Source organism: Tachysurus fulvidraco, chromosome 20, assembly GCF_022655615.1.
Source record: "Tachysurus fulvidraco isolate hzauxx_2018 chromosome 20, HZAU_PFXX_2.0, whole genome shotgun sequence".
Lineage (NCBI taxonomy): Eukaryota > Metazoa > Chordata > Actinopteri > Siluriformes > Bagridae > Tachysurus > Tachysurus fulvidraco.
The window spans coordinates 10,960,237-10,985,857 of NC_062537.1; the positions used below are offsets into that span (position 1 = coordinate 10,960,237).

General features: G+C 37.9%; 1 protein-coding gene across 10 annotated transcripts in view; it reads right to left on the bottom strand.

Annotated features, from left to right (window-relative positions):
- The window catches only part of ntm (neurotrimin), a 367,086-nt gene that overhangs the window by 42,131 nt on the left and 299,334 nt on the right, over positions 1 to 25,621 (bottom strand). For all 10 annotated transcript variants that reach the window (XM_027150958.2, XM_027150952.2, XM_027150968.2 and 7 more), the window contains one exon: positions 13,273 to 13,505. In XM_027150958.2, the coding sequence (XP_027006759.1) occupies positions 13,273 to 13,505 (233 nt within the window). The remainder of the gene's footprint in view (positions 1 to 13,272; positions 13,506 to 25,621) is intronic.

The following is a 25,621-nucleotide window of genomic DNA, read 5'->3' on the forward strand; positions in this document are numbered from 1 at the left end:
AGTCTCGACTCTCATGGACGTGTCCATTTCTAAACCCACTTGACTTATTTTCTACGTATGGTCATTTTCTCCAATTTTCTCTACACATTATAGCCAACTATACCTGTAGATACATAGTCTGTCGCTATAGGTGTCTTTTTCCTGACATTTTTCTACCCAATTTGGACATCTGCCAATTTTCCCCCAGCAGTCAGGGTGAAAAGTAACATGTGTGTCCTCTAAAAGCCAGCTAACTGCATGTTTTTTTGTAAGTGCTGCTCATGTTGTGTCACAGGTCGGCATTGCACACTTACAGGAAAGCTTCTGTGGCTCTCAGCCATTGACAGACTATCTATCTTTTAAAATAATGAAATTAATTACACACTAATAAACGACTCAAGTGAACTGCGAGTCAATAGAAAAGAAACATGAATATTCACTTAGGACATGAAAATATATTAAATATATAAAAAAGTATTTTGTTTTGCTTATAATAAAAGTAACATATATTGTATACATTATAAAGCTATATACAGAAATAACACCTTAGAAAGTGAATATATCTTGTACATGGACAAATGTATGAAATCTTTCTTATTAGGAGTTAAATCACATAAGATAATTCAAATTCAGTATTTATTTCTTGAAAGAAGGAATATTATCTGCCAATAGTGTGCCCATATTCAAGACGTTTGCAGTTGTTAAGATATAATTAATTTTGCACTGTAAACATTTTCACAAGCAATTATTGGTACTCTTTCTTGAGTAGTCATTTGGATGACTGATTTTCTTTAACCCGAGTCATTAGATACGTCTGGAGGGACGTCTGGAGGGACTGCATCTACGGAAAGTGGGAACTAAATCTGTGTTCATGGCATTTTCTTAGAAAACAAAGTAACTCACTCTATACTGAAATGGACTATTTGACAACTTTGTTAAAGAAATCCAATTGATAAAGTAACAGATGAATCATTTTATGCATTTTAGTTTATATAGTAAAATAATAATGTACAGTATATATAGTTACTATTGTTGGACAATGTCAGTAGAATAGAACACAATACAGTGTCATAATGATAAAATACCTGCCAATGGGTCTAAGAAATAATGTTTTAAACTAATGTAAATATAATTCAGATTCCACACACATATAAAACACGAAATTAACTCACCTCATATTTTTGGCACATATCTCAAAATGAAGTACTTGCCATAGTAGAATCGAGGGCAATGGCACGAGTGTGAGTCAGATTCATGCACAGTACAGTTTTTTGTTCTGTCACTATAGCTGTCAGTGTCACTGTTATTGTGTAAAAGTACATATAGTTTGGTTTGACTGGCAAGCTCTGTGCATTAGCTAAAGGCTATATGGATTAAAATAGGTGAAGAATATGCCATGAACAGTGTAACTTTAACGAGACAGACCTCATGTTAGAACTATATAATACACAATTATAGAGTTATAGGGAAATTATTTATAATCTCACTATTCAGTGTCACCCAGATGAGGATGGGATCCATTTTAAGTCCTCTCAAGGGTTCTTACACTCAGGGAGCTTTTATTTGCCACCCTTAGCCTTTAGCTTGCTCTTTAGGTATAAATTTAAATTGATCATTTCTATTCTGAATTTATACATTTCTGTAAAGCCGCTTTGTGTCAATGTGCACTCTTAGAAGTGCTATACAAATAACACTGAAATGAAAGTGCATAATTGTATTAAACATCTTAGTGTATTAAAAGTTTACATGTATTTACTGTAATATAAAATTTGAAATATATTGTATTTTTAAAGGCAGTTAAACTACTGTAATTGCTACAAAAATAAAATAAAAGTTTAAAATAAGAGTTTAGTAATGTTTAATAATGTGACACTTTAACTCTGGACTTGCACAGCACAGTGCCACTTTATACACTATATACACTATTTACACACCATACTGCACATGGACACTTTAAAAAACATACACATTTATGTATACAGTATGTATATTTATGTATATGTATATACATTCTTTTTCCACTTATATTTTCATATTTTATATAGTTTTTTTTATATAGTTTATACTTTTTTTTATTTATTTGTCTCCTTTTGTTTTTGTTTTTTATCCTAAATTGCATTCTTTTCCTTTTTTTATGCTTATATACCGGACCGATGCAAAAAGCATTTCCCTGCATGTCGTACCCTGTATGTGTGTGTGTATGTGGCAAATAACATTTGATTTTGATTTTTTTCTAAACAGATACACGTACAGATATGAATAAGATGTCATTTGGTTGTCTACTGGAAAGTCTCAAGTAGAGATCGATTGTAAACTTGGGTTATGTAGTTGAGGTTAGGGAACTGACTCAACCAATTCACAGATCATACTGACAGTGCTGACAATTTCTACTCCAGAGGAATTTATTGTGGTAGGATTACCAAGTTTAAATCCAAATACAGACAGATACAGATATTTCAACACCAGAAACATTTTTAACATCTAATTTACTAATGAGTTTTATATTTGCTTCATACATAATTAGTACAAAACGTCCCAGTCACTATTTTCAAATGTACTAGTACAAATAAAATATTTACAGAATTTTATCTTTGATTTATCGTTATTGTCTTTAACAGAAAAAACTGAACTTTAATATTAACCTGTGTGAAAAGTAAGCACTGTGTAGCTGTTTGACTGGAGATGGAATTACTGTGCTGTATGTTTTACTAAAGCTCTCTACGTACTGAAGTGGTTATACGTGTAGAGGTGGTGTAAAGTAAATATCACTCGAGTATCTCTGGGATTTTAGTCCTGCCTGTGTTTGTATTACAGAATGCACATACACATGATTCCGTTATATTCTGTCAGTAAAAGGTATGTTTTATCTTTCATACATATCCACTGTATCGTGCTCTATTCTACTGACGTTGTCTGACGTTGTCTGGTTACTTCTAACCAAAGTCATCCAAGAAATGACAAATGGTGAACCAGCAAAAAGGTCATGGGAGCTCAAAGCTCACTGATGCACCTGGAGAGTGATACCTTGCCCATCCAAACGTTGGTTCCTGGTATTCATGTAGATGTTACTTTGGCAAGTATCACCTAACTAAACACTGCAGACCAAGTAGACCACTGCATACAGTAGCAACAGTATTCCCTGAACCGTGACACACTACAAAAATAGTTCAGGAATGTCTTGAGGAACATGACAAAGAGTTCAAGGTGTTGACTCAGTCTGAAAATTCCCCTAAATCTCAATCTGATCAGGCATCACTGGGATTTCCAGGACAAACAAGTCCAATTCATGGAGACCGCAGCTTACATGACTGAAAAGATCTGCTGCAATAGTCTTGGATCCAGAAATCTCAGAACACCTTCAGAGGTTTTGTGGAGTACAAGCCACAATGGGTCCTACACGTTATTAGACAGATGGATTTAATGTTCTGGCAGATTGGTGTACTTGAGAATAACTGGTTATGTATTTACTTAAATAGCATTATAATAGTATGTGTATCTGAATATTAATAACCTAATAGTATCTGGCCCAGCACACTCCCACCTCACACTTTATCAGAGTGGTTTGCTTGCTATACCCCAGGCGACATCGCCTGTTCCTTCATTCGTTCAAACGCTTGGAGAAACACAAACTTTCTTACATATACATCCCCATACAGTTTCTTTGCTGCTACACATACCTTAAAATCAAGGACTGAGGAGCTCTGAGCTCTCTATGGCAGAGTGATTGATATCTGTTTGAGCTGTGAAAGGCAGCAGACTTCAAATTCACCACCTGTGAGCTCAATCTCTCAAACAGCCCTCTCCAGTGAACAATACCGCCTAGGCTTTGGTAAATGAGGAGAAAAAAATAACTTGAGAGAAGGTAAATAGAAAAGTCAGAGCAGTAGAGAGATGCACTTGGTGTGATATTTCTTTATACTAAGTCATACCTGGGTAACATTTCTCCACTGGGCTATGGTAAAGGCAAATATTTGGAGTTTCTGATATGAATAAACACTTAAATTACTCTATGGACATTTTACTATAAACGCTAAATTTGGCCTCTCGGTGGTAGTTGCAGATAGACGAGGTGTCAGACTACAGTTCTGGTGAGATTTTGTGTAGACTGCTTCCTGCTTTATCAAGTCTGACTTCACTCATCAGATACCGTGTGTCGAAGAGCAGGAAAAATGAGAAATTGGTTAAGTTCTATGTGATTCGAGTATACTGTATATGCTGCTAATGGAAACAACAGATTACAGGTGGTTCTATGAATCACAATTACCAAACAAAGACGGTTACGAATAGCCTCGTTCCACAAAGCGGCACATTTTTTCAATTAGGTGACAACCACTCAGTTACTCTTTTCTCAGAAGGCTGTTAGGCTCAAATTTGAGGTAAGACTTTATCCTGGACTTGGTGTGCTTCCAAACTGGTGACAGCAAGGAAGAAGTGAAACCATTCCAAAAACAAGTGTGTGCTTCACATTCTCTAACCGGGACAGGTGTCACATCGAGGAATACAGCTGTCACACAAGCAGTTCCTACTAGCAGAGCTACAACATGGCAGGTATCCCAGGCCAAAAGTGGAAAAACAATACAGAAATTTAATAGAAAGTAAATCTGAAAGATGTAAATATTTTATTTGCGACACTGTACTTTAATATTGACTTTCATGAATAAGTACTGCACTGACTGGTTATGGAAAAACTAGCCAGCTTTCAATTTATTAGGACTGGACTGCACAAAAAAGAACTACGATGTCGATGGCTAGTGTGAAGACACATGGATTGCAGTGTTTTCATTCTTAGAGGATTTTAAAATTTGAAATAAATGAAAGAATCTCTTACACTACACCTGAATCCCACACCAAAACCAGAAGCTGGTACAGCCATAAATTACTGTGTGGAATATTTATCTTACCTTCTCTGTCCTTTCAGCTTGGAACAGCTCCTACCTAAATGTCAGCTGTACGACAGCCATTTTGTCCTTAAAAAGACAAGCCTAAAATGAAAAAGAGTGTTTAATGCTCCTGTCCAATCACTGCGGAATAACTTTAAGAATGAGTCTGCAAAAATGAAACCATTCTTAAATCCATCACCTGAGCACTCAGGAGAAAAACTGCACGCTGCTTGATTGATGAAAAGCTTTTCAAGATTATACATTCATCAATAACTCATTGGTTTCAATAGCTTGTTTGCTAATTACACTTTCTAATAATTACTGTCAATTAAAAGCAGAAAATGAGACAAAACTGACTTTTGATCCGACATCCGTTCTCAGTATTCTCTTCACGGCTTTGACCCCGTATCCAGTTTGTGTGTTGCTGTGAACCGTAACCCAATTAAAACATCCACAAACACAAGTCTATAATATTTGATGCAGCTGCAGCAATATTGTTTTCATCCAGGAAATGTCAGATGATTTTACATGCAAATGATGACCTCTTTCATGAGTTGATTATCATACACAAGCTTTAATCAGGGCATGAGTATTTACTTCATCTTCTTCTCAGAAAAAAAAAGTAAAAAGAGATAGAGAAAGACGTTATAGAAAACATCCTGCAGCAACTGTACAAGGGGTAGGGGGCTGCAGTTTTTTTATGGCAGATATCCCATAATCCATGGTAAAAGAGGATAAAACTCTCCCTGCCATAGTTTGGGGTGTAATCCTCCCTGTAGGTGACTTATATTCAAAAATTAAAGACAAAAATAGCCCTAACAGCCTCTAAGGGGCGAGTTTAGAATAACCGATCTGAGACTTTTAGGCAGTGATAGTTAAAAACAAAGCAAGCAGAGTTATAGCTCATATAAATTCAATCCAGGAGTATTCTTTTTTTTAGGCTGTAATAAAGCGGTGTACCAAAGCAGTTTTACTAGAAACTGAACACATCACTAAACCATACATGCTTTAATATATGAAAATATGCCCCTTTTAAAACCAGTACATTTTTTACCTTGCTGCAATAAAAGTTCAGGCAAAACCCGGCTCTAAAATGCCTCTAGAGAGATTCTCATCAAGGGTTTCTGTAAATCTGGGCTTTTACCATGACATAAATAAATATACAGGATTTATCACTGGAACAAAATGAAAAGGTCAAATATGAAATAAAGCTTAAACATGGTTATAGCCTACAGTCTTGATTTCTTCAAGAACATCGCCTTTCTAAATACATACCATAGGGTCTCTTTTGGGGAGGTGGGGGTGGGGGTGGTGATACGCGTTATGAAATATGGATAGATGGATGGATGGAGGGATAGACAACAGCATCCCCCCCCCCCATATTAATTATCTGGTTACTTGAATAAAAATGTATTAAATTAAACCGACTTTGGTGAAAGGTGCTACAATAAAATGCTCCAAAAAAAAAAAAAATTATTATTATTATTATTATTATTATTATTATTATTATTATTATTATTATTATTATTATGCAATAATAATATTATTGTGCACTTTGAATAATGAGCTTAATATTTAAATAGTTCATGAGAAGGTCTTTGGATATTTTTTTTCTTTCATAGGGGTCCTTGTCTGCAAAAAGTCTGAGAAGCACTAAACCAGAAACATCAATCTATAACAACTACTGTTCTTAACTGCTCAAGGCCATCCAGGTTAATATGAACTGTCTGTTAACGCTGACTGTCTTGAAATACCTGTAGTTTGCACACTGAATTTCAATATTTTGCTGTAGACAATTTCTGCTATATCTCTTTATTTCTGAGATTCAACAACTTATTTCAGTATTGGACTACTAATGTACGTTTACATTTACATTTACAGCATTTGGCAGAATCCAGAGCGACATACAGAAGTGCTTAAATCTCTAACATTGGATACATTAATGCTGGTTCACTAGGTTACATACTTAAGATACCATACTGTAAGTCTAAAACATTGTTCAAAGTTACAATGAAAAAGTTTCAAAGGTTTTTTTTAAAAATAAATGCAAAAAATAGGGAAAGAAGTGCTAGTTGAAGTAGACCTTAGACTTGGACATTGACTTTTTTCCACACTCCAACCATGTATGTTCAATTACTTGATGCATATACTGTACATAGAGTTCAACATTTTATCATATTATTTTTACAACATTATGCTTGCTTATATATTATTCACTGACCCCTAAATAAAAATTGTTTTACCACCCACATAGTTGAGTCTGCAACAACTGGTGACTTTTTCCATACAAGGCATAATAAAATACATACAATACATACAAAGTTCTGCCCCTCAAATGAACTCAAAGTCCAATCTACAACATTTATTTTAACGATCTTAATGAGACCAAAATTAGATTATGTACATCAGACGTGTAGATCCATTTACACCAAAGAGATGTAGTGCAGACTGCAATGCTAAAGTTGTTGCTATGGTTACAAAATATTTCATTACAATCTAGGTAATATTAGAGTCTTGGAGCACTGCACATGTATGTGGGCACTAACCACACAGCACATGGAGAGGCAGGCAGGCTCTGTAGGCAGTGATTATACCGGCGCTCATTAACCTCAGATTCTGAATAAGTTTAATTCAAATCACATTTTTTTTTGTCGCGTTTATGCCCTGCTCCTGATCAACCCACAGTCTGTGCAATTAAGCACAATGGCTCGGCTCCTCACGAGGTCATGATGGAAGTTAATGAAGTTTCCACACATACATGAGGCCTTAAAATCTGCCTTAAAAACTTTGAAGTGTACACGTATAAAAAGTCTGACTGAGGATGCCATAGAAGTCAGGAGGCTTGAGGCAAATCGAGCTTTTTACTCATACACACAGATGCTAACCACAGCTGAAAAAACCTAAAATTAAAAAACCTGCATGAAAATTAGGACACGCTGGATATGTTCGGCTTTGACCTTGTTCTGCATCGCCGAGTGCCGAGCGCAGCAAATGGCTGCTGCGTGACCTGTGGGGTGTTCCTTCACTTCCAACGCTCGGCTGTTTGGACTGCTGTGGATTAGTTTTGGCATAAACATCATGCGCTTCTACAGACATGATCTTAGCTCTGTTCGCCCCCACGTTTTACAAAGAGGCACGAAACAATGCGAGGATCTTCGACTTTAATTAGTGTACACCTTCTTTAATACATCATTTTGTCATTGATGTCATCTTCTCAGCTTAGATCTGTCACAGTCAAGGAGCTTTTACAGTACAGTGACAGAGGCAGTGACAGACCGAGCTGCATGTTAGGATAAACAACGCTCAGCTCAGACAGAAACTCGGCATATCGCTTGAAATCAGGCGTTCTTCACCTAAAAACTGTTGTCAGCCTTTATTGTTTGTATTTTCTTTCTGAATCTTTATTTCTGTAGTCTTTTGTATGCTTCAGTCTTACTAGAGTAGAGTAAAGTCTCTATAAAACAAATTTACATCTTTTCATGCTTGTAAACATCAAAATACAGAAGCTGTGTCTCCAGTGGTGTACTTCACATACTTATAGTGCAAGCACTGTGCTCATGCTGGGAATCACAGGGAGAGGAAGACTACTGTTAATACTGGAATAATGAGCTAAACCAACCAGAAAAGGAACTGGTGAATATTTGACATTTTAGCAGTCGGTGGTTGCAGCCGGTGCTGACGTACAGTACATATCATATGTGGATGTGTCACAATGTAAGTAAAAACAACTTGTTGAATTTACTTACTCCAAATGTGCCATGTGATTGAATTGTGTAACATTAACACAATCGGTTTAGTGTGTATTTTCTGATTCAAATATAACTAAGAATGAAACTTTCAACCCTGGTGCTATACAGTACAACAGACACATTACCACTGCACTATACTACCATACACACCTAAATTGAAATCTGTTGTTATATTTTCTATCAGCACCAACGTCCTCATGGGATTTCATCTCTTCTCTCGCTCTATAGCAATCAATCTAGAAATTCGATTTTTTTTTTAAACTTAAGTCTGGTATAAACAAGGAAATTTCGCTTTGTTGGAAAGATCTGATTTTATGTAAACTAAACTTATTTTATCTTGTGTGTGTCTGTGTGTGTCTGTGTGTATGCGTGTGTGTGTGTGTGTATGATGTCCGATGCTAGACTGCTATCCCATCCAGGATGTATTCCCACCCAGTGTTCCATGTACTGTATAAGCTCTGCATCCAGCGTGACCCTAATCAGGATAAAGCTGTTACTAAAGATGAACGAACGAATGGAATTCAACATACAGAATAATGACACTGCCACATTGTGGCTATGAATTGAAAGCAAAAAATGTTTGGAGTTGTATCACTGGTTTCAATTGTATCATTGGTTTCACAGCAATGTGTTATTTTACTGCTAACAAATGACATTAGAAATTGAAAATATGTTGAATATAGTCACATGCACTTACTGTAAATGTAAGCCTTATTTTATATTAAGATTATTAAGACTATTTCAAATATGATTATTAAGTCAATTTCTAGACATATTTAACTATTTTTAAGCTTTCTTACGCTACTTGCAGGGAATTTTACTTCTTTCTAAAATAGAAATACTAGAAATAGGTTTAAGAATGTCAGATTTTTGTCTTGTAATCTTTTAAATGGAAATGCTTTTCCTTTATATAATATTTAAGACTATATTCAAGATGTTCTTACTTGCTGGGTGATTTTCATGTTCATTTATGTTTGATTTGAGACAATCATCAGTACATTAGCACAGTGCACCGTATGCGATCTGAGGTACTCCACTTTACTGCCTTTATTAGCATCATAGAATCCTTAAGCTCAGACCAAACCAAGCATATTACTCAAATCCGTGCATTTTATGTACAATCCTCACCCCTAATCTTATTAATGCAAGCTTTCACAACACACTGATGATGTGATGCTACAAAAGCGCATTAACACCTTTGAGAAGAGAAAGCAGGAGAAAACAAGTGCTCTAAAAAGCATTCTAAGCCCAGAGGCAGTAAAGACACAGAGCCGCACACACGCGGTAATCACCCCGGGGCGATGAAGAGAAGGAGGATGAGGAAGAGAAATACAAGAGATGACAGCTTCACTCTCATGCTGTCTAAAGCCTTAATGAACTTAGGTCCATCTAGACCGTCCGTATCGGACAGCATGTGGGCTAAATTCTTACTGGATTTATTTGCCTCGGGCCATATGCATGAAGAAGAGAAAATCTACATAAATAAAATAAAATTGCTTTCTAAAGGTGCAGTGCTGGCTGCAGCTAGCATGCATGGTCTTCAGCGCGAACCGTCATTCACAAAGACGTCTCAGTGTTTGCATAATCTGTCCTCATATGGGCCATTACTAACTCGTTTCTCACTCTAAATGAGAAGTAGACATTTGGGGCTCTTTACATATGGAGAGCAAATTGGATTTCTATTGAAATGTGTTGTTTACTTTGGAAACGCTGGAATCTCTCTCTCTCTGTCTGTCTCTCTCTCTCTCTCTCTCTCTCTCTCTGTCACTCTCTGTCTCTCTTTCTCTCTGTCACTCTCTGTCTCTCTCTCTCTCTCTCTCTCTCTCTCTCTGTCACTCTCTCTCTCCATCTCACTTGCACACGCTCTCACCAGCTGCTCACGTCCCAATCTGTCAAACGCCCGCTAAAGCGCTTCCATAGCAGTGTGAGTTGTCTTTTAAAGAATGTGCGCTGTGTCTGTGTTTGTGTTCAGGAGTTGTGCATCAGCTGACCTTAACACTCACACATCCCTAAGCTCTCTCAATCATGCCACTATTCTGGCACCACGTTGCCAAGGTAACAGGGCAGATCGGGCTTCGATGGATTGTTCAATAGGAGCAGTCATTGCAAAGTGCAACCTCTTTGGTTCCTTTCCTCCTGATGACTTAATAACCTTAATAATCTTAGTGTTATGAGGAAATCATTGTTTGGCCGGAATCGCAACGAATAAACCTTTCCCGGTAATAAAGTGAAGTTGCAACATACAGTAATTACAGCTCTTTGTCTTCTGAATGTCAGCTATTCAGTATCTGTTGCTGTTCAGATACATTTCTACGTCCTAATGTTTTAGACATATACAGCAATTTCAGGATGGATTTAAGAAGGTCAGAAGAGGAGAAATAGTGAACTTTTGCTTTAAGACTCTCTACTAAGAGCTTACATCTGCTCATATGTGCCGCTCTTTGGTCTTTGATCTGGTTCTGGTCTAATTGCTACAGTCTAAAGGGCTCTGTTCCGCTCATGTGAGAGAGGAGAGACAGAGCTAATCGAGTCTTCAGAGCACAGCCAATCTGGGTACACACCCCTGCTCAGGATCATTCGCAGTTAAAGGGAATATTTCAAGAACTCATCAGCAGGAGTGAAGATTTTTATGCAAATAAATGCTTCCTGTGAAAGAAGGAGTTTGTCAGGTGGTGACCAGTGATAGACATAATAATTAAAATATCACTCAAAATGTAAATAAAATGCTTTGAAAGTGAAGGCAGATGCATTCTTACCTCAGGGTTTCACACGCTTGAGCATGAGACGTGGCGAGTTTGTGTTAGTGCTAGCATGTGAACTAGTTGAGGGTGCCAATACTTTAGAATACAAATAGCTGTATATAGGACACTAGGTCCGGTTTGCAATTTTATTCCATTATATCCAAATGGGGGGGCACGGTGGCTTTGTGCTTAGCACGTTCGCCTCACACCTCCAGGGTTGGGGGTTCGATTCCCGCCCGCGCCTTGTGTGTGTGGAGTTTGCATGTTCTCCCCGTGCCTCGAGGGTTTCCTCTGGCTACTCCGGTTTCCTCCCCCGGTCCAAAGACATGCATGGTAGTTTGATAGGCATCTCTGGGAAATTGCCCGTAGTGTGCGAGTTTGTGAGTGAATGAGAGTGTGTGTGCCCTGCGATGGGTTGGCACTCCGTCCAGGGTGTATCCTGCCTTGATGCCCGATGACGCCTGAGATAGACACAGGCTCCCCGTGACCCGAGAAGTTCGGATAAGCGGTAGAAAATGAATAAATGAATGAATATATCCAAATGAGCCAGTAAACAAACACAGTGCACACAACGCCATTTGGGAATCAGCCTAAATTAATATTAGTGGCTTTTTATGAGTAAAAAATCTCTGTAAGAAAACTACGTATCGGGAACAAGAACAATATTGTTCCCGATATATATATATATAATATATTGTAGTCAAATCCCTATGTATATATATATATATATATATATATATATATATATATATATATATATATATATATATATATATATATATTAAATCAAATGCAATCTGAAACATTCAGTTTCAATACTTTTCAGGACCTTATGGTGATTTGATGACCGTTTAGTTTGACCAATCAATACACTGCATTATTTCAACTCCAAAATGTTGCATCCTGTGCCATCTGATACAACAACAAAAAAAGCATAGCTCATAGTTGTAAAAATCACAAAAAAAATGTAAGTATATAAAAAAAAAATCGCACGTATTTTAAAGCGCCTATACTAATACATCATATACATCATTGCTTCCATAGCAATGGCACGTACATTATGGATCCACAAAATCTGCACCTAACAATAAAGAAATAAATCATTTATTTAACAAATAAAAATCGATAGATCAAGATGAAGTGTTTGGTAAGTAGTCACCAGTGTTTTATAAAAGTAGGAGGTGAAGGTTTTTTTGGGACTTCCAGTTTCTTGGGAACATGACAAGCTGTGTTTTTGGTTTTATGTGTAAATTCAGAGAGAGAGAGAAATAAAAAAGGCATTTGGCAGATGGCTGTTTTATAGCTGCAGTAATGTTTGTGATAACCAGATATACTGTAACTTGCTTTGCAGAACTATGTTCCACTATAGATGGTTAAAATTTAGAGCATATGAATGACTGGCAAATTGAGAAATAAAAGTCTATGTAACAGTAACAACACTGTTTTAACTCTTTATATATGAAACGCTGCTGTTGTCTTCAACACACATGAAAGTAAAGGCAATAATTACTTCAATCGATAGAATCAACATGAATATAAATGCCATATGGTAAAGCGCTTTGGGTTGCTGTGCTAGAGATTCCTAAATTTCCACTGTACCTGAATGCTGTGCTGTCACGACTCAGTGCACAGCCTACTGCAACGACACTGCCATCAATCACATTAACATAAGAGCCACTGAGCAGAGAAAAAAAAATGAAATCTCCAAGGTTTTGTGCCCATCAGCATTAATTGCGTAATTATCCACTTCATTAAAAAATGTAATATCATACCTAGAGTTCAAGGTGTTTGTACCAGATATTGAAGAATCTGCTTACAAAAAGCTCTACTTAATAACACTGCATAAGTCTGCACAAACCCCACATACAGGAACGCGACAGTAAAAAAGCACTCATACTGTATGCTGGTGGAAAGCCAGCTCACCTTGCACAATAATATGGACAGAGGTGGTTCTGGGCTTGCTGCTGGTCTGAACGGCACACACGTACAGTCCCTCGTCACTCAAGTCTATGTTCTCGATCTTGATGGTGAACTCGTCACGGTTCAGGGTGACCAGGCTGACTCGGGGATCCACGGACCACTTATCCTCGCTGGCATATAGTATACTGGACCTGTTCAGCCAGGCCGTGTGCGTCACGGCATCGCCTTGAGAACAACTGCATGAGAGAAAGACAGACGATATGACAGAGTTACACTTTTGCTGAGCAGAAATGCAGAAAAGCAAAAATAGATATACAAGAATATAATGGTAAAAATCCTTGCATAAGTATTGGCATCCCCTTTAACACAAGGAAGTGTTGCAACCTGGAACTGAAATGGATTTAACTGGGATTTGTGTCTTGAATCTCCAAAAAAAAAAAAAACGGAACACATATAGATACACACACACACACACACACACACACACACACACACACACACACACACACACACATACTGTATGTATATATATATATATATATATATATATATATATATATATATATATATATATATATATATATATATATATATATATATATATAAATATTTAAGGTAAGGATTGCAGAAAAAGATGCAAGAGCAGAAGCTGAAGTTTTATTAAAGAATCTAGCAGACAAACCCAAAACAATGTCCAACAATTTAACCCAAAACCAGGTTATAGACAGGTAATCAGCTAACATCAACAGCATTCTAAAACCCACAATCACAGATGTGATCCATGTACTTTTAGAACCAGAATAACATCTAGCATGGCTTGGTAAATTCAGGCAGGGACATAAAGTTACTTTAGAAAGTTACTTGAAATAGGTGTAGGGATTCTATACAGGCGTGCGTGATTGGTAATGAGGTGACTGTGAATGTGACAAGATTCTTAGTTGTTTGAGAGTGTAGTCTTTGGCAGCCATGTTTGTATGGACATTTTGTCATATATTCCCCAGCTGAGTCTGTAGTGTGTGTGTGTGTGTGTGTGTGTGTGTGTGTGTGTGTGTGTGTGTGTGTGTGTGTGTGTGTGTGTGTGTGTGTGTGTGTGTGTGTGTGCAGGTGGCACCTGCATTGTGCCCTGAGTCCCCTGTAATAGTAATGTGTAGTTTAAGCAGTACTGAAAATAGATGAATGAATGGATGGATAGATAGGTGGATATACTCTATGGATGGATGAATGGATGAATGAATAGATGGATGGATATCGTGTTATGAGCCGTATGACTCGTTCTATATAATCTCACTTAAGCTCATTTCAGTTCCAGTACAAGACAGGAAAAATTCTAGGGTGTAAACACTTATGCCAGCCTCCGTACCATATGAGTGAAAATCGCCCAGAGAGCAGACGGACCAGAGAATCAACAACAGCATGATTTATTTGCTCAATGAGATTGCGTGTCTCTTCATTATGCAGGAAGTACATCTATGTACCCTGAGCTGAATATGTGCACTACTGGGAAGGCTTACAGTCCTTCTAGCATTCCCCAGACACATATTAATATACTAGACATATTAAATAAAGCATAAGATAAGAGCAATGCTACCTCAAACCGAACAAGTTAGCTCATTAGACCATGAAGCCAGTCTTATACTCTGTACTCCCTGGCTCTCTCTTACAGTAGCTTTAGCAGAGCTATTATTTTTATGGCAAAAGTGGTGATATCAATAAAGATGAAATTAGGCATTTAATACAAGTTCGTCCATAGTCTTTCCCCACTGGTCTCATCCAGTAGGTTTAGCTTCTACTTTTTTACAAGCACAGAAGCAAGGATCAATTCGAACGATATAAGACAAGCGTTTATTTGAGCTGTTTAGCAGCACAGACAGTCAAGTATACAGAGATCGAAGCTTGAGCTCCTCCATGTTTATTAAAAGCAATGACCTCGCGAAAAACTGGCAAAACTGCTATTCAACAATCTTCCTGCAGCTATATTTTATTGTAGAACAATGCACTCCACTGCATATTATGGATACAGCAGTTAGGTGATATCTCTGAGAATGAGATGCTAATTACTTACAGGCTCATGCTAAATGAGAATAGGCTGTGTCTAATTACAGCTATTCCTAACAGTTAACAGCACAGCCCAAAGCAGATCCTCCTGCTAAATGATAGAGCTATTAAAATCAAAAGCAATCATGCATTTAATTGATTACTTGCCTGATTAGCCATTCAATAGAAAGCAGGGACCACTTTCAATTCTGTTTGTGTGTGTGTGTGTGTGTGTGTGTGTGTGTGTGTGTGTGTGTGTGTGTGTGTGTGTGTGGGTGGGTGTGTTTATCTTGCTAAGGATCATAGCCCAGTATTTGGCGACACCATCCACATTTTTATAACGCACACTTTATCCTAATTAAGGTACATTATCTGTAGGACAAACCATAAATCATCGTACTTCAGAGTGGTTCGATGATAAGTAGAGCATTGTAGTCCTTTAGTTTCCACAGGGACAGGAATGAGAGAAGTGTGTCTCATTGTGGCTGTGCTTGGCAGACAGAGGCGCTCAGCGATAGTCAAGGGCGTTTGTTATCACGGGAGACGAGATTGCAGCAGCACTCACACGAGGGAAAAAAAGAGAGAGGAATTGAGATCATCTGAAAGATCAGATGTTTTCCCACCGCCTTCTTTCCCCTAATACGCTGCAGTTCATGGTCCGTGGAAATATTAAACACACTCTCCCGTGCTTATTCTGGTGTTTGGACATCAAGCTATTTCCTTTCCTGCTTAGAAATGCATTGGCAAATCGAGCATTCATCATGTCCATAATATCAAAAAACCATCGCATCCCTGGGTAGATGGAAGCAGTGAGACATCAGGGCAAGGATTTGCTCCTCATAATAACTAAACAAAGCCACCCGAGCTGCCGCAAGGTAGCAGAGAGGGACGTGGAGCACTCAAAGGCAATGAGAGGTGACTAAAGTAATGAAATATACGAAGAGAGGAGAACTGTTGCATCTGTAATTTAACAAAACAAGGGATGAAATACACTTGCAAGAATCAAAGGGCAATGCGTAAGCTCATTTTTCATGTAGACACAGATAATATGTAAATAATAGATCAGCCTGTTCTGCTCTTTGTGCTCTGTTTAATGTGCAGCAAAACATGGCTAATATAGGTAAGCACTGTGTGTGTGTGCATGAACAAAGAGATTTATGCTCAATGCCAACAAGCCTTTATAAATAATACACTTCTGAACTAACAGTATTCATATAAATTCTGTAGGGTTAAGATCACTGGACTGAACAGGGTTCTCGTGTGCTGGATGAATCATACGGGGTTTGCTCTTGGATGCAATTAATTTGAAGAACTATAGTCAGAAATATAGTTCGAAATTATATGTTTTATGTTAGAACTGATGAGTTTAACACATTACAGTCAAACATAACAAACTTCAGAATGATGAGAAAACCAAAAAAAAAAATTAGACTAAGGGTCAGGAGAGAATAGCTAGGCTAAATAAATCACTCGGTACAACTGTGGTGATCAGAAAAGCATCTCAGAACAGTGAAGCAGATGAGTTGCAGCAGCAGGAATAGTGATGTCAGTACAATGCAGGACTGGACAGTGGTAGATCAATGGTTAAGACCTTGGGCTCATGATTGGAAGGGCATGAATTTAAATCCCGACACTGCCAAGCTGCCACTGCTGGGTCTTTAACTATGGCCCTTGACCACCAAATTCATTTGCTCTGGATAACAAAAGCATCTGCCAAGTGCCATAAATCTAAAGCTAAAGCTAAGGACTACATCCTGGTCACAATGGCTCTGAAGCATATCCCTGAAAAACAGAGGAAAGGTGGAAAAAACCCTGGATAGGATGTGTATCCATGTCTGTTTCAGGGAGTTGAAAACCTGCACTAGCTCAAGCTCAGGCTCTGACTAGTATTACTGTAGTGTGTATTAAAGACTATACACGAAGGACCCTTAAGCAACCTCACTAGTCAAAATGTAGTGCGTTCTCTTATCCCTTTTTGTGCCTATTATATGGTATTATATGATGGTAACATTGCACATGTCGATCTTTTCAATCTAATCATAAGCTTTCTTGTCAAAATCAGATATAAATGAAGCTTTTACAGGGCCAGACCAACACTTTAGTTCTAACAGTCATTGTGCTTTTTTTTTTTTCCTTGACTGCTGCTGATGTTGGAATCATAGCTTATAGGCTCTCGTAGGAAATGACTGGTCTCATATCCCCGGCTAATGTGGATATTATTCTGTCGTAGGATGCAATAAAAGGCACACAGTGGCCCGTATGGTGTTTAAGATTGGGGATCACTTCTATTTGGAAACTCCCAAAGTGGGGTTTGAATGTGTGCCCATTGCTTTACATGATAATCATAATAATGTGAAGTCATTGTCTTCTGTAAAGTGAACCTACAGTACAGCATTACCTGACCGAATGCGGAAAACATTCCAGCGCTGTACATTTGGACAGATGCTGCAAATCAGAATAACCCGGCAAATACATATATAATTAAATAATTCTGCATTATAGTCCCTTATCAGAGCAGACCAGACAGCAAGCCAATTTAATCCAAATGAAGTGTCTCCCCTTTCATCATGTTGGGAAGCATCTAAAAGGCACAGAGCGGCGAAACTAAGCATCCCAAATAAACAGCCTCAGCCCATTTTCTGCCATGACACTGTAATGTTCATGCATTATGAAAATATATTGCAGCGTTTCTCATCATGGGATGTGCTACTGCTCTCATCCTGGCATGGGTTAGAGGAGTTAATTTTTAATGCAGTGTCATCAGTGGCTGGTTCAAAGAAGGTTTAACAATTTCTTTTTGCAAGGAGGGAGGGTCGGCTCTGTGACAGATCGAGATTAAATTTGCATGCGCATGAATGATGAAGAAAGCGTTCTCTTCAAACACAATGCATGCCTTTAGAAAACCGGGGCTATTTTTAAATTTGTTTCTAATAAGATAAACATGTAATATTTTACACTGCAGACTGCTGGCTTCTCTTAAAGCGCGAGGAAACATCTGTGATGCTTTTGTGAACTGTCTTACTGTCACGCAGGGCTTGTGTTCAAAAAGACCGAAAGCACAACAATGAGTCAGTAAACCTAAAAATATCTAGTAAATCCTACAGAAATATAAAAAAACGCACCAAAGTATGATTAAATGAATAAAAGAATAACCATGAACACAACCGTTGCCTTGGTTATGACATGACCAAGACAAACCATTAATTATGAAGTCATCCTGGATTGGAGAATTGATTCAGAAATAAAAATGAAAAGAAGTTATATATAAGTCCCAGCATTGCTTCCACACAGCATGACTGTCAAAGCGTATGTGCCAATGAGATCATGGCTTACAATGTACTGTGGAATAGAAAGCAGGACAGAAAGAAAAATGACAGAACGCCGTTAGTATAAATAAACCGTAAGTTAAAAAAAAAATTAAACGTGTTCATTAGAATGAAGTTTGTAATTTTGTCAGTAAATAAGAAAATTCTCTCTAAATTCAAAGGAGTCCTAAAAGAGTCCAAACATCATTTTCAAAAGAGCTTAAAAGAGGGATATATTTCTGTTTCAGTGTGATTTCATCATAGCCTAAACCTAAACACTTTTCCATCAGGACTGAATACAGGAAGAGATGTCCTTAGATGTCTGCTATAGCCGGGATTTTAAAGATGGAGAAACAGCAGGAAAATGTTTTTTTTTTTGTTTTTTTCCTTCCTTTCTCTCATCCAACAATCAACAAACTGCAAACTACAACTGAGGTCAAAAGTTTACATATAGGTAGTTTTTCCAGCTCCACGCATTTCATATTACAATACATTTCTTTATTTGTTTTGATCACATCAGGGATCATTTTAAAACAATCAAATACAGACACAGTCATTTCAGCTGTAATTCACCTGATCTGTTTTTTTTTACAGCAATTCAAAACATACACCAAGTTGGGAGCCTTAGGAAAAGTTTAATAGACGCATGTTGGCTTTAAAATAGCCTACCCTTAGAAGCAATACACTTTTGTCCTTGTTACCATGGGAAAACCCAAGCAACTCAGATCTTTGCCAAGCTTCCACTGTCGGGCCCTTGAGCAAGACCCTTAACCCTCACTGCTCCAGGGGCGCTATATCATGGCTGACCCTGTGCTCTGACCCCAACCTCCAAAGTTGGGAAAAGCGAAGAAAGAATTTCACTGTGCTGTAATATATAAGTCATAAAATAAAGACTTCTACATATCGGCATTGTTCAAAATAGTTTCAAGCCTCTGGACTTATGGTCTGATAGTTTCAGCTGAACCCTAAGACAACAACATTGGATTTTATTAAGAACCTGAAGGAATCGAGTAGTAAATATGTACATCCACTATTAATGGAATCATACAGTATATCACCATGACTTGAAAGGCTAGCATGCACGGAAAAAGCTCCAATTATAAGACAAACATAAACATCCCAGACTGACAGTCCTTTGCACCAAGCTTCTGACCAATGAACATTAGATATAGCAAATAAAAGGTGAAATAAAACAACTGTACGTCTCAACTGTAGAGAGTCGTGGTCATACTGTATTTAAAGAAGATAATTATTCCTTTTTATATTTCACTCTCAACTGTATCCATCTAAAGAGATGAAGGACAGAACTTTTTTTTTTTAACTCTAGAACGAGCAGCACAATCATTTTGCTTAGCCCCGGTACAATATTCCTTATACAGTATATCATGAGGCCCGATGAAGTAGAGAACATCTGAAAATCAGCTTTTCTATCCATCAGACATGAAGGTTGATTGTAATCTTCACCTGTGCATCTTCATCAGTCCTACACCTTGCCCTCTCATTGTGCTCCTCCTCTCTTCACGCTTCTCTGTGGAAACCTCGACACTTCATAGTAAGTAACTTTATAGCTGAGGACCGAGAAGAGGAAATGAGGAACTGAAGAACCAAGCTAAAGCTTTTCTGTGTTAATGATGAGTGTGTTAGATCTAGTTAAATGAGATCATCCTGTTTTCCAGATGTAATTGACGTGGCACAGATTTTGTTCACTGCTAACTTGCTTATCTCTTCTAATTTAGCATTTTGACATATTTAGGATTTAGTCATCAACATAAAAGCATTTTGAAGTGATTTGTTCAATTAGCAGGATAGATCATTAATAATGTTGTTAGTAATTGTTTAAAATTAGCATGAGAAAACAGTTTATGGATTAAAAAACAGTAATCAGTTTCAACACCCAAAAAAAAAGATCTCTGGAACTTCAGCAAGGCGTTTTACAATAAATGTTTTGTAAGCATCAGCATTGTTCAGCATCAAATGTCTTTGTCATGTCAATCTCCACAGTGATGGTTAACGAGTCATACAGTATGCTGCTTGTTCATAAACAGGTCAAATTTTAGGTGTTATCTTCAACCAGAGGGCGGCACGGTGGCTTAGTGGTTAGCACGTTCGCCTCATACCTCCAGGGTTGGGGGGTCGATTCCCGCCTCCGCCTTGTGTATGTGGAGTTTGCATGTTCTCCCCGTGCCGCTGGGGTTTCCTCTGGGTACTCCGGTTTCCTCCCCCAGTCCAAAGACATGCATTCATGCATTATACGTTGATTGGCATCTCTGGAAATTTGCCCGTAGTGTGTGAGTGTGTGAGTGAATGAGAGTGTGTGTGCCATGCGATGGGTTGGCACTCCGTCCAGGGTGTATCCTGCCTTGATGCCCGATGACGCCTGAGATAGGCACAGGCTCCTCGTGACCCGAGTAGTTTGGATAAGCAGTAGAAAATGAATGAATCTTTAACCAGTAATATTCAGTGTAGACGTATCCCAACAAAGGTAAAAATGTCTCATGCTGAAAGAGTCCTGACTCATTTTATATCAGACTTTATCAGAAATAGAGAAAAGTCACCAGAGTTGAATGTTTTGATGAATTTTTTGCAATAAATCAATAAATAAATCTATCCAGTGGGCTTCTACTGGACCCCAAAGAAAAGCCCTAAGTGAAGGAGAATGCCTCATAAAAATATCGTTTCTGTTCAGAATGAAGAATGTAAAACACATTGTTTTACATTTACCATCAGCATGTTAAGAAATAAAACTATAAACTGCTCAAAAACCCAGAGTCTCCATCACAGATTTTACAAAATGCTGCATTTATTGTGAAGGACTAAAGAATACACTTTCAGCATCCATAACCCTGAAACAAGTACAAGGTCTAATCATACATTTATACAGGAGATATAATCTTCTTATGCCTTTTGATTTGAATTCTGATGCTAATTCTCAGCAGGATGCCTCATTTATTCATAAGAAGCACTGCATTTACAATCTAAGCCACTCGAGGACATTTTATTAGCATGCGTTTTTGGTTCCTGGAACAATGGCATATGGGTGATCAAGTTATTACAAATTAAATAAAAATATATCCATGGCACAGGAGGTGTCATGAGTGCTACTTCCTTTTAAGAGTTTACCCATAGTACCCTGTTGTTAAACGCATGCTAATGCTAATATTAAGCTAAAAAAAGTAGAACAGCCAGCGTTCCCCATTAGAGTTAATCACAATGCTGTGAATAAGAACAATGGAACGAGTGACTGCTGCTGCTGAATATCTGACTGAGAGAAAAGTGTGAGTTAGATCGCCATGCTGAGTGTGGCTTTATTTCCAGCAACACGGAATGTAAAAAAAAAAAAAAGAAAGAAAATAAGTGGACAAAATTCTAAATTTTAAGTAGAAAAAATGTCATTATAAATGAATCAATGTCATGACAAAGCTACATACCACTGAACGTTGTAAGGCTGAACACTGAAGAACATCACTGTGCTTTTTAAACCCTTTATAGTTACATTCATTTTAATGTTGTGGAAAAACAAGTCCATTTGCGTATATTGACTCTTATTTCAAGGCTTGGACGTAAGTATTTTTTTTTCCCGGTGGTTATCTTGGCCTTAAGCTGTAGCTCAAAGTACCTGGTGGCTAATATGGATCTCAGAGAAGTTGTGGGGTTGTGTGTTTGTTTGTTTTTCCTTCCCCAGGCTCTCAGAGACAGGATGGAACACTTGTTAAGGGAATTGGAGGCTTCTCTACAATTGTCTCCATTGGACAAAAACAATTGACATTGTCAGGAGTCACCACTATCTTTTCCTGCTATATCCCCACACACACACACACACACACACACACACACACACACACACACACACACAAACACACACACGCACACACACACAAACACACACTGCTCACTTTGCTCATTCTGTCTCTCCCATAGCACTCTCATACTGATGAAAGGAAGATGAAAGCCTAGAATCTCTGGTATGTGTTTTAAAATTATTCTGTGTGTGTGTGTGTGTGTGTGTGTGTGTGTGTGTGTGTGTGTGTGTGTGGCATAGTTAATGGCATTGGGTAGAGTGAAAGCCTAAGCCGATGTGAATGAACCATGTTATCCTTTAGGCAGCCTCTCCAACACACGAGCAAGCCACCAGAGCCATCACTCCTGGCCTGCCAATATAAATGTTTTACACACACACACACACACACACACACACACACACACACACACACACACACACACACACACACACAGGTGCACACAAGTATAGCATGATGAATCTGACAGTGTGGAACAAGTAAACACATCTGTGGAAATAAACCTAACACAAATGCTGGTGTTATTCAACATGCACTCATACTGAACAAAACACATCCATTCACAGGTATAAAATGTTGTAAAAAGACAGTTCTACAAAAAAAAAGAATAAAAACCTCAGCTTGTAAAATATAATTTCTTTAATGAGAAGCCATTTTTTTAAACCACATCAACATCTCCAGCTCTTGGCAGTTAACCGTGAACAGTTTAGATGCCTAATCACAGCTCAAGAGAGTAATGATCATAATGCTGTGTACATCAGCCCCAGGCATCCCATGCCACAAAGATCCACCTGTCTGCACTGTTCGGTGTGCACCACTACTACTAATAATAATAACTGTGATGCTTCTAGTGTTATTGGAACGTTCTCCAGGCTATAGTGAAAGTGATAATCCTAAAACTTTTATCCCTTTTGTTTCTTTAAATCAGATACATTTCATACAATCTCATGCAACTGTCTCTATGGGGGAAAATCCCTCTAACTGAAACATAGCCTTTAGCAAAAAAAAAAAAATCTAATTAATTTAAGAAATAAATCTATGACTCCTTACTCATATTGAACATGTTATTATATTATCCAAGACTAAGTCTCTTCCATTCCACGCTCCTCCGTGACATGTCTGGACATGTGTTTTGCCTCGCTAAACTTGTAATTGTGTTGTAATTGCATCTACAAAAAGCATGACAGTCACCTTGGCATGCACTTAACTAGGAAGGGAGGGAAAAAATTAGAAACACTGAGAAAATACTATCGGACAATTAATGAACAATTAGGTAATCGTTTGGATTCACTCAGCTAGAGATGAAGTGTGACAGTGTGATCATCTGCGACGGGGTTCGCCCTGATCTGGGGTCAGTCTGGCCTCCTGGCACAGCGTAGCGCCGAGAGGATTACAGCTTAGCTCAAAATTACCTCATCTTCTTTAGAGGGCTGTGGCATGGATGAAGGTGCCCCTTGCAAATAAAACCCATTAGAATTCAAAGTCATTGAGGAATCCTTGGGTGAGATGAAGTCCCTTATAAAAGCACATACTGTAAGTCATACAGTTAGGTCTATACGGAAATGTTTGGACATTGACAAAATGATTGTTTCTTCAGCACTTCAGCACAGTATTTCAGAGTTATATGATCGTAATAATGAATGGAAATATAAATATGAGCATGATAATGAATATGTGCAGACTTTCGGCTTTACAACCGGCTCTGCAGCTGTTCCATGACCGTGCGTGGGTTATTGCTGCATTGTGACACTTTACCTAAGCAGATAAAAGGAATAGAGTTGCATTCATGTGTACCATCACTATGTGGAATCTTCTGCTTTTAAATCACAATAAGGTTAACGATCAAGTCCTGCCATCATTACGCTGTATAAGAGTTAGGTAAACACCCAAAATTAGAACAAACGGACTGGTTAGCTAAAGAAGACAAAAAGTCTTTAAGACCACAGAAAACAATTATGATGCCTGAAGACTTCTTTTCCTAGGACAGAAAAGCCCCAAACAGATCTGACTAGATCAAGAAAACACTCCAGGAGGTAGAAGTATCTGTGTCAAAGTGTGTCGAACAATTTAGAAAAGACTTCAGAGTAAACATATAGGGTTTACTGCAAGATGAAAACCACAGGTAAGACATGATTAGCTAAAAAAAGAAAACCTGTGCAGTTCTAAAACTACATCCTCTGGACAGACGAGACAAAGATCAACCTGCATCATAATGATGGGAAGAGAAGAGCATGGAGAAAGGAAAAAACTGCTCATGATCTGAAGCGTACAACCTCATCTTACGGCAGTGGGCATGTAGAGCTGCCAGTGGAACTGGTTCCTTTGCATTTAATGATGATGTGACTGCTGACCAAAGCAGCAGGATCAATTCTGAAGTGTATATAGAGATATATTATCTGGTCAGAATCAGCCAAATACTTCAAATGCCTTTTGACAGCACTTCACGCTCACAGACGGACGATGACCCGAACTACACTTTGAAACTAGCCGAAGACTTTTTTTTAAGGCAAAGAAGTGGAATGTTCTGCAATGGCCGAGTCAGTCACCTGACCTGAATCCAAACAAGCATGCATTTTACTTGCTCAAGGCAAAACCGAAGGCAAAATGCCCCAAGAACCAACAGGAACTAAAGACTGCTGTAGAAAAGGGTTGACAGAACATCACCAGGGAAAAAACTATAACTGGGAGTTCTAGACTTTAGGCAGGTGGTGAATGCAAAGGATTTGAAACCAAGTATTAAACATGACAATTTAATTCATGATTATTTTAACTTGACCAATTATTGTAAGAAAAAAAACACATACAGTATTAAAATAAAGCTAAAAGTCTGAACTTTAAGGTTAATTGAAATTTCAACACATTACAATATGCATAACTAACAAGATCTGAGGAGTTTGTAGACTTAATATCATTACCATGAACTCTGAAATGCTTTTCAAATCCTTCCTGAACAGTTTTTGTTGTGTTGAAACTTTTGGCATCTCAGATGTCTAGTTATCAAAGCTTGCTACTTTCCAAGTCACTCAGATCCTTACACTTGCCCATTCTTCCTACCTTGTTAATTCATTATTCATAATGATGTATATTATATCCCTCACCTTGATAGTTTCCACTGTAATGAGACAATAACTATTTTTCACTCAATCTGTCAGTTTTTTTTTATATTATGATTGATATATCGGTTATATAAGTAATGAGGGCAAATGCATAGAAATT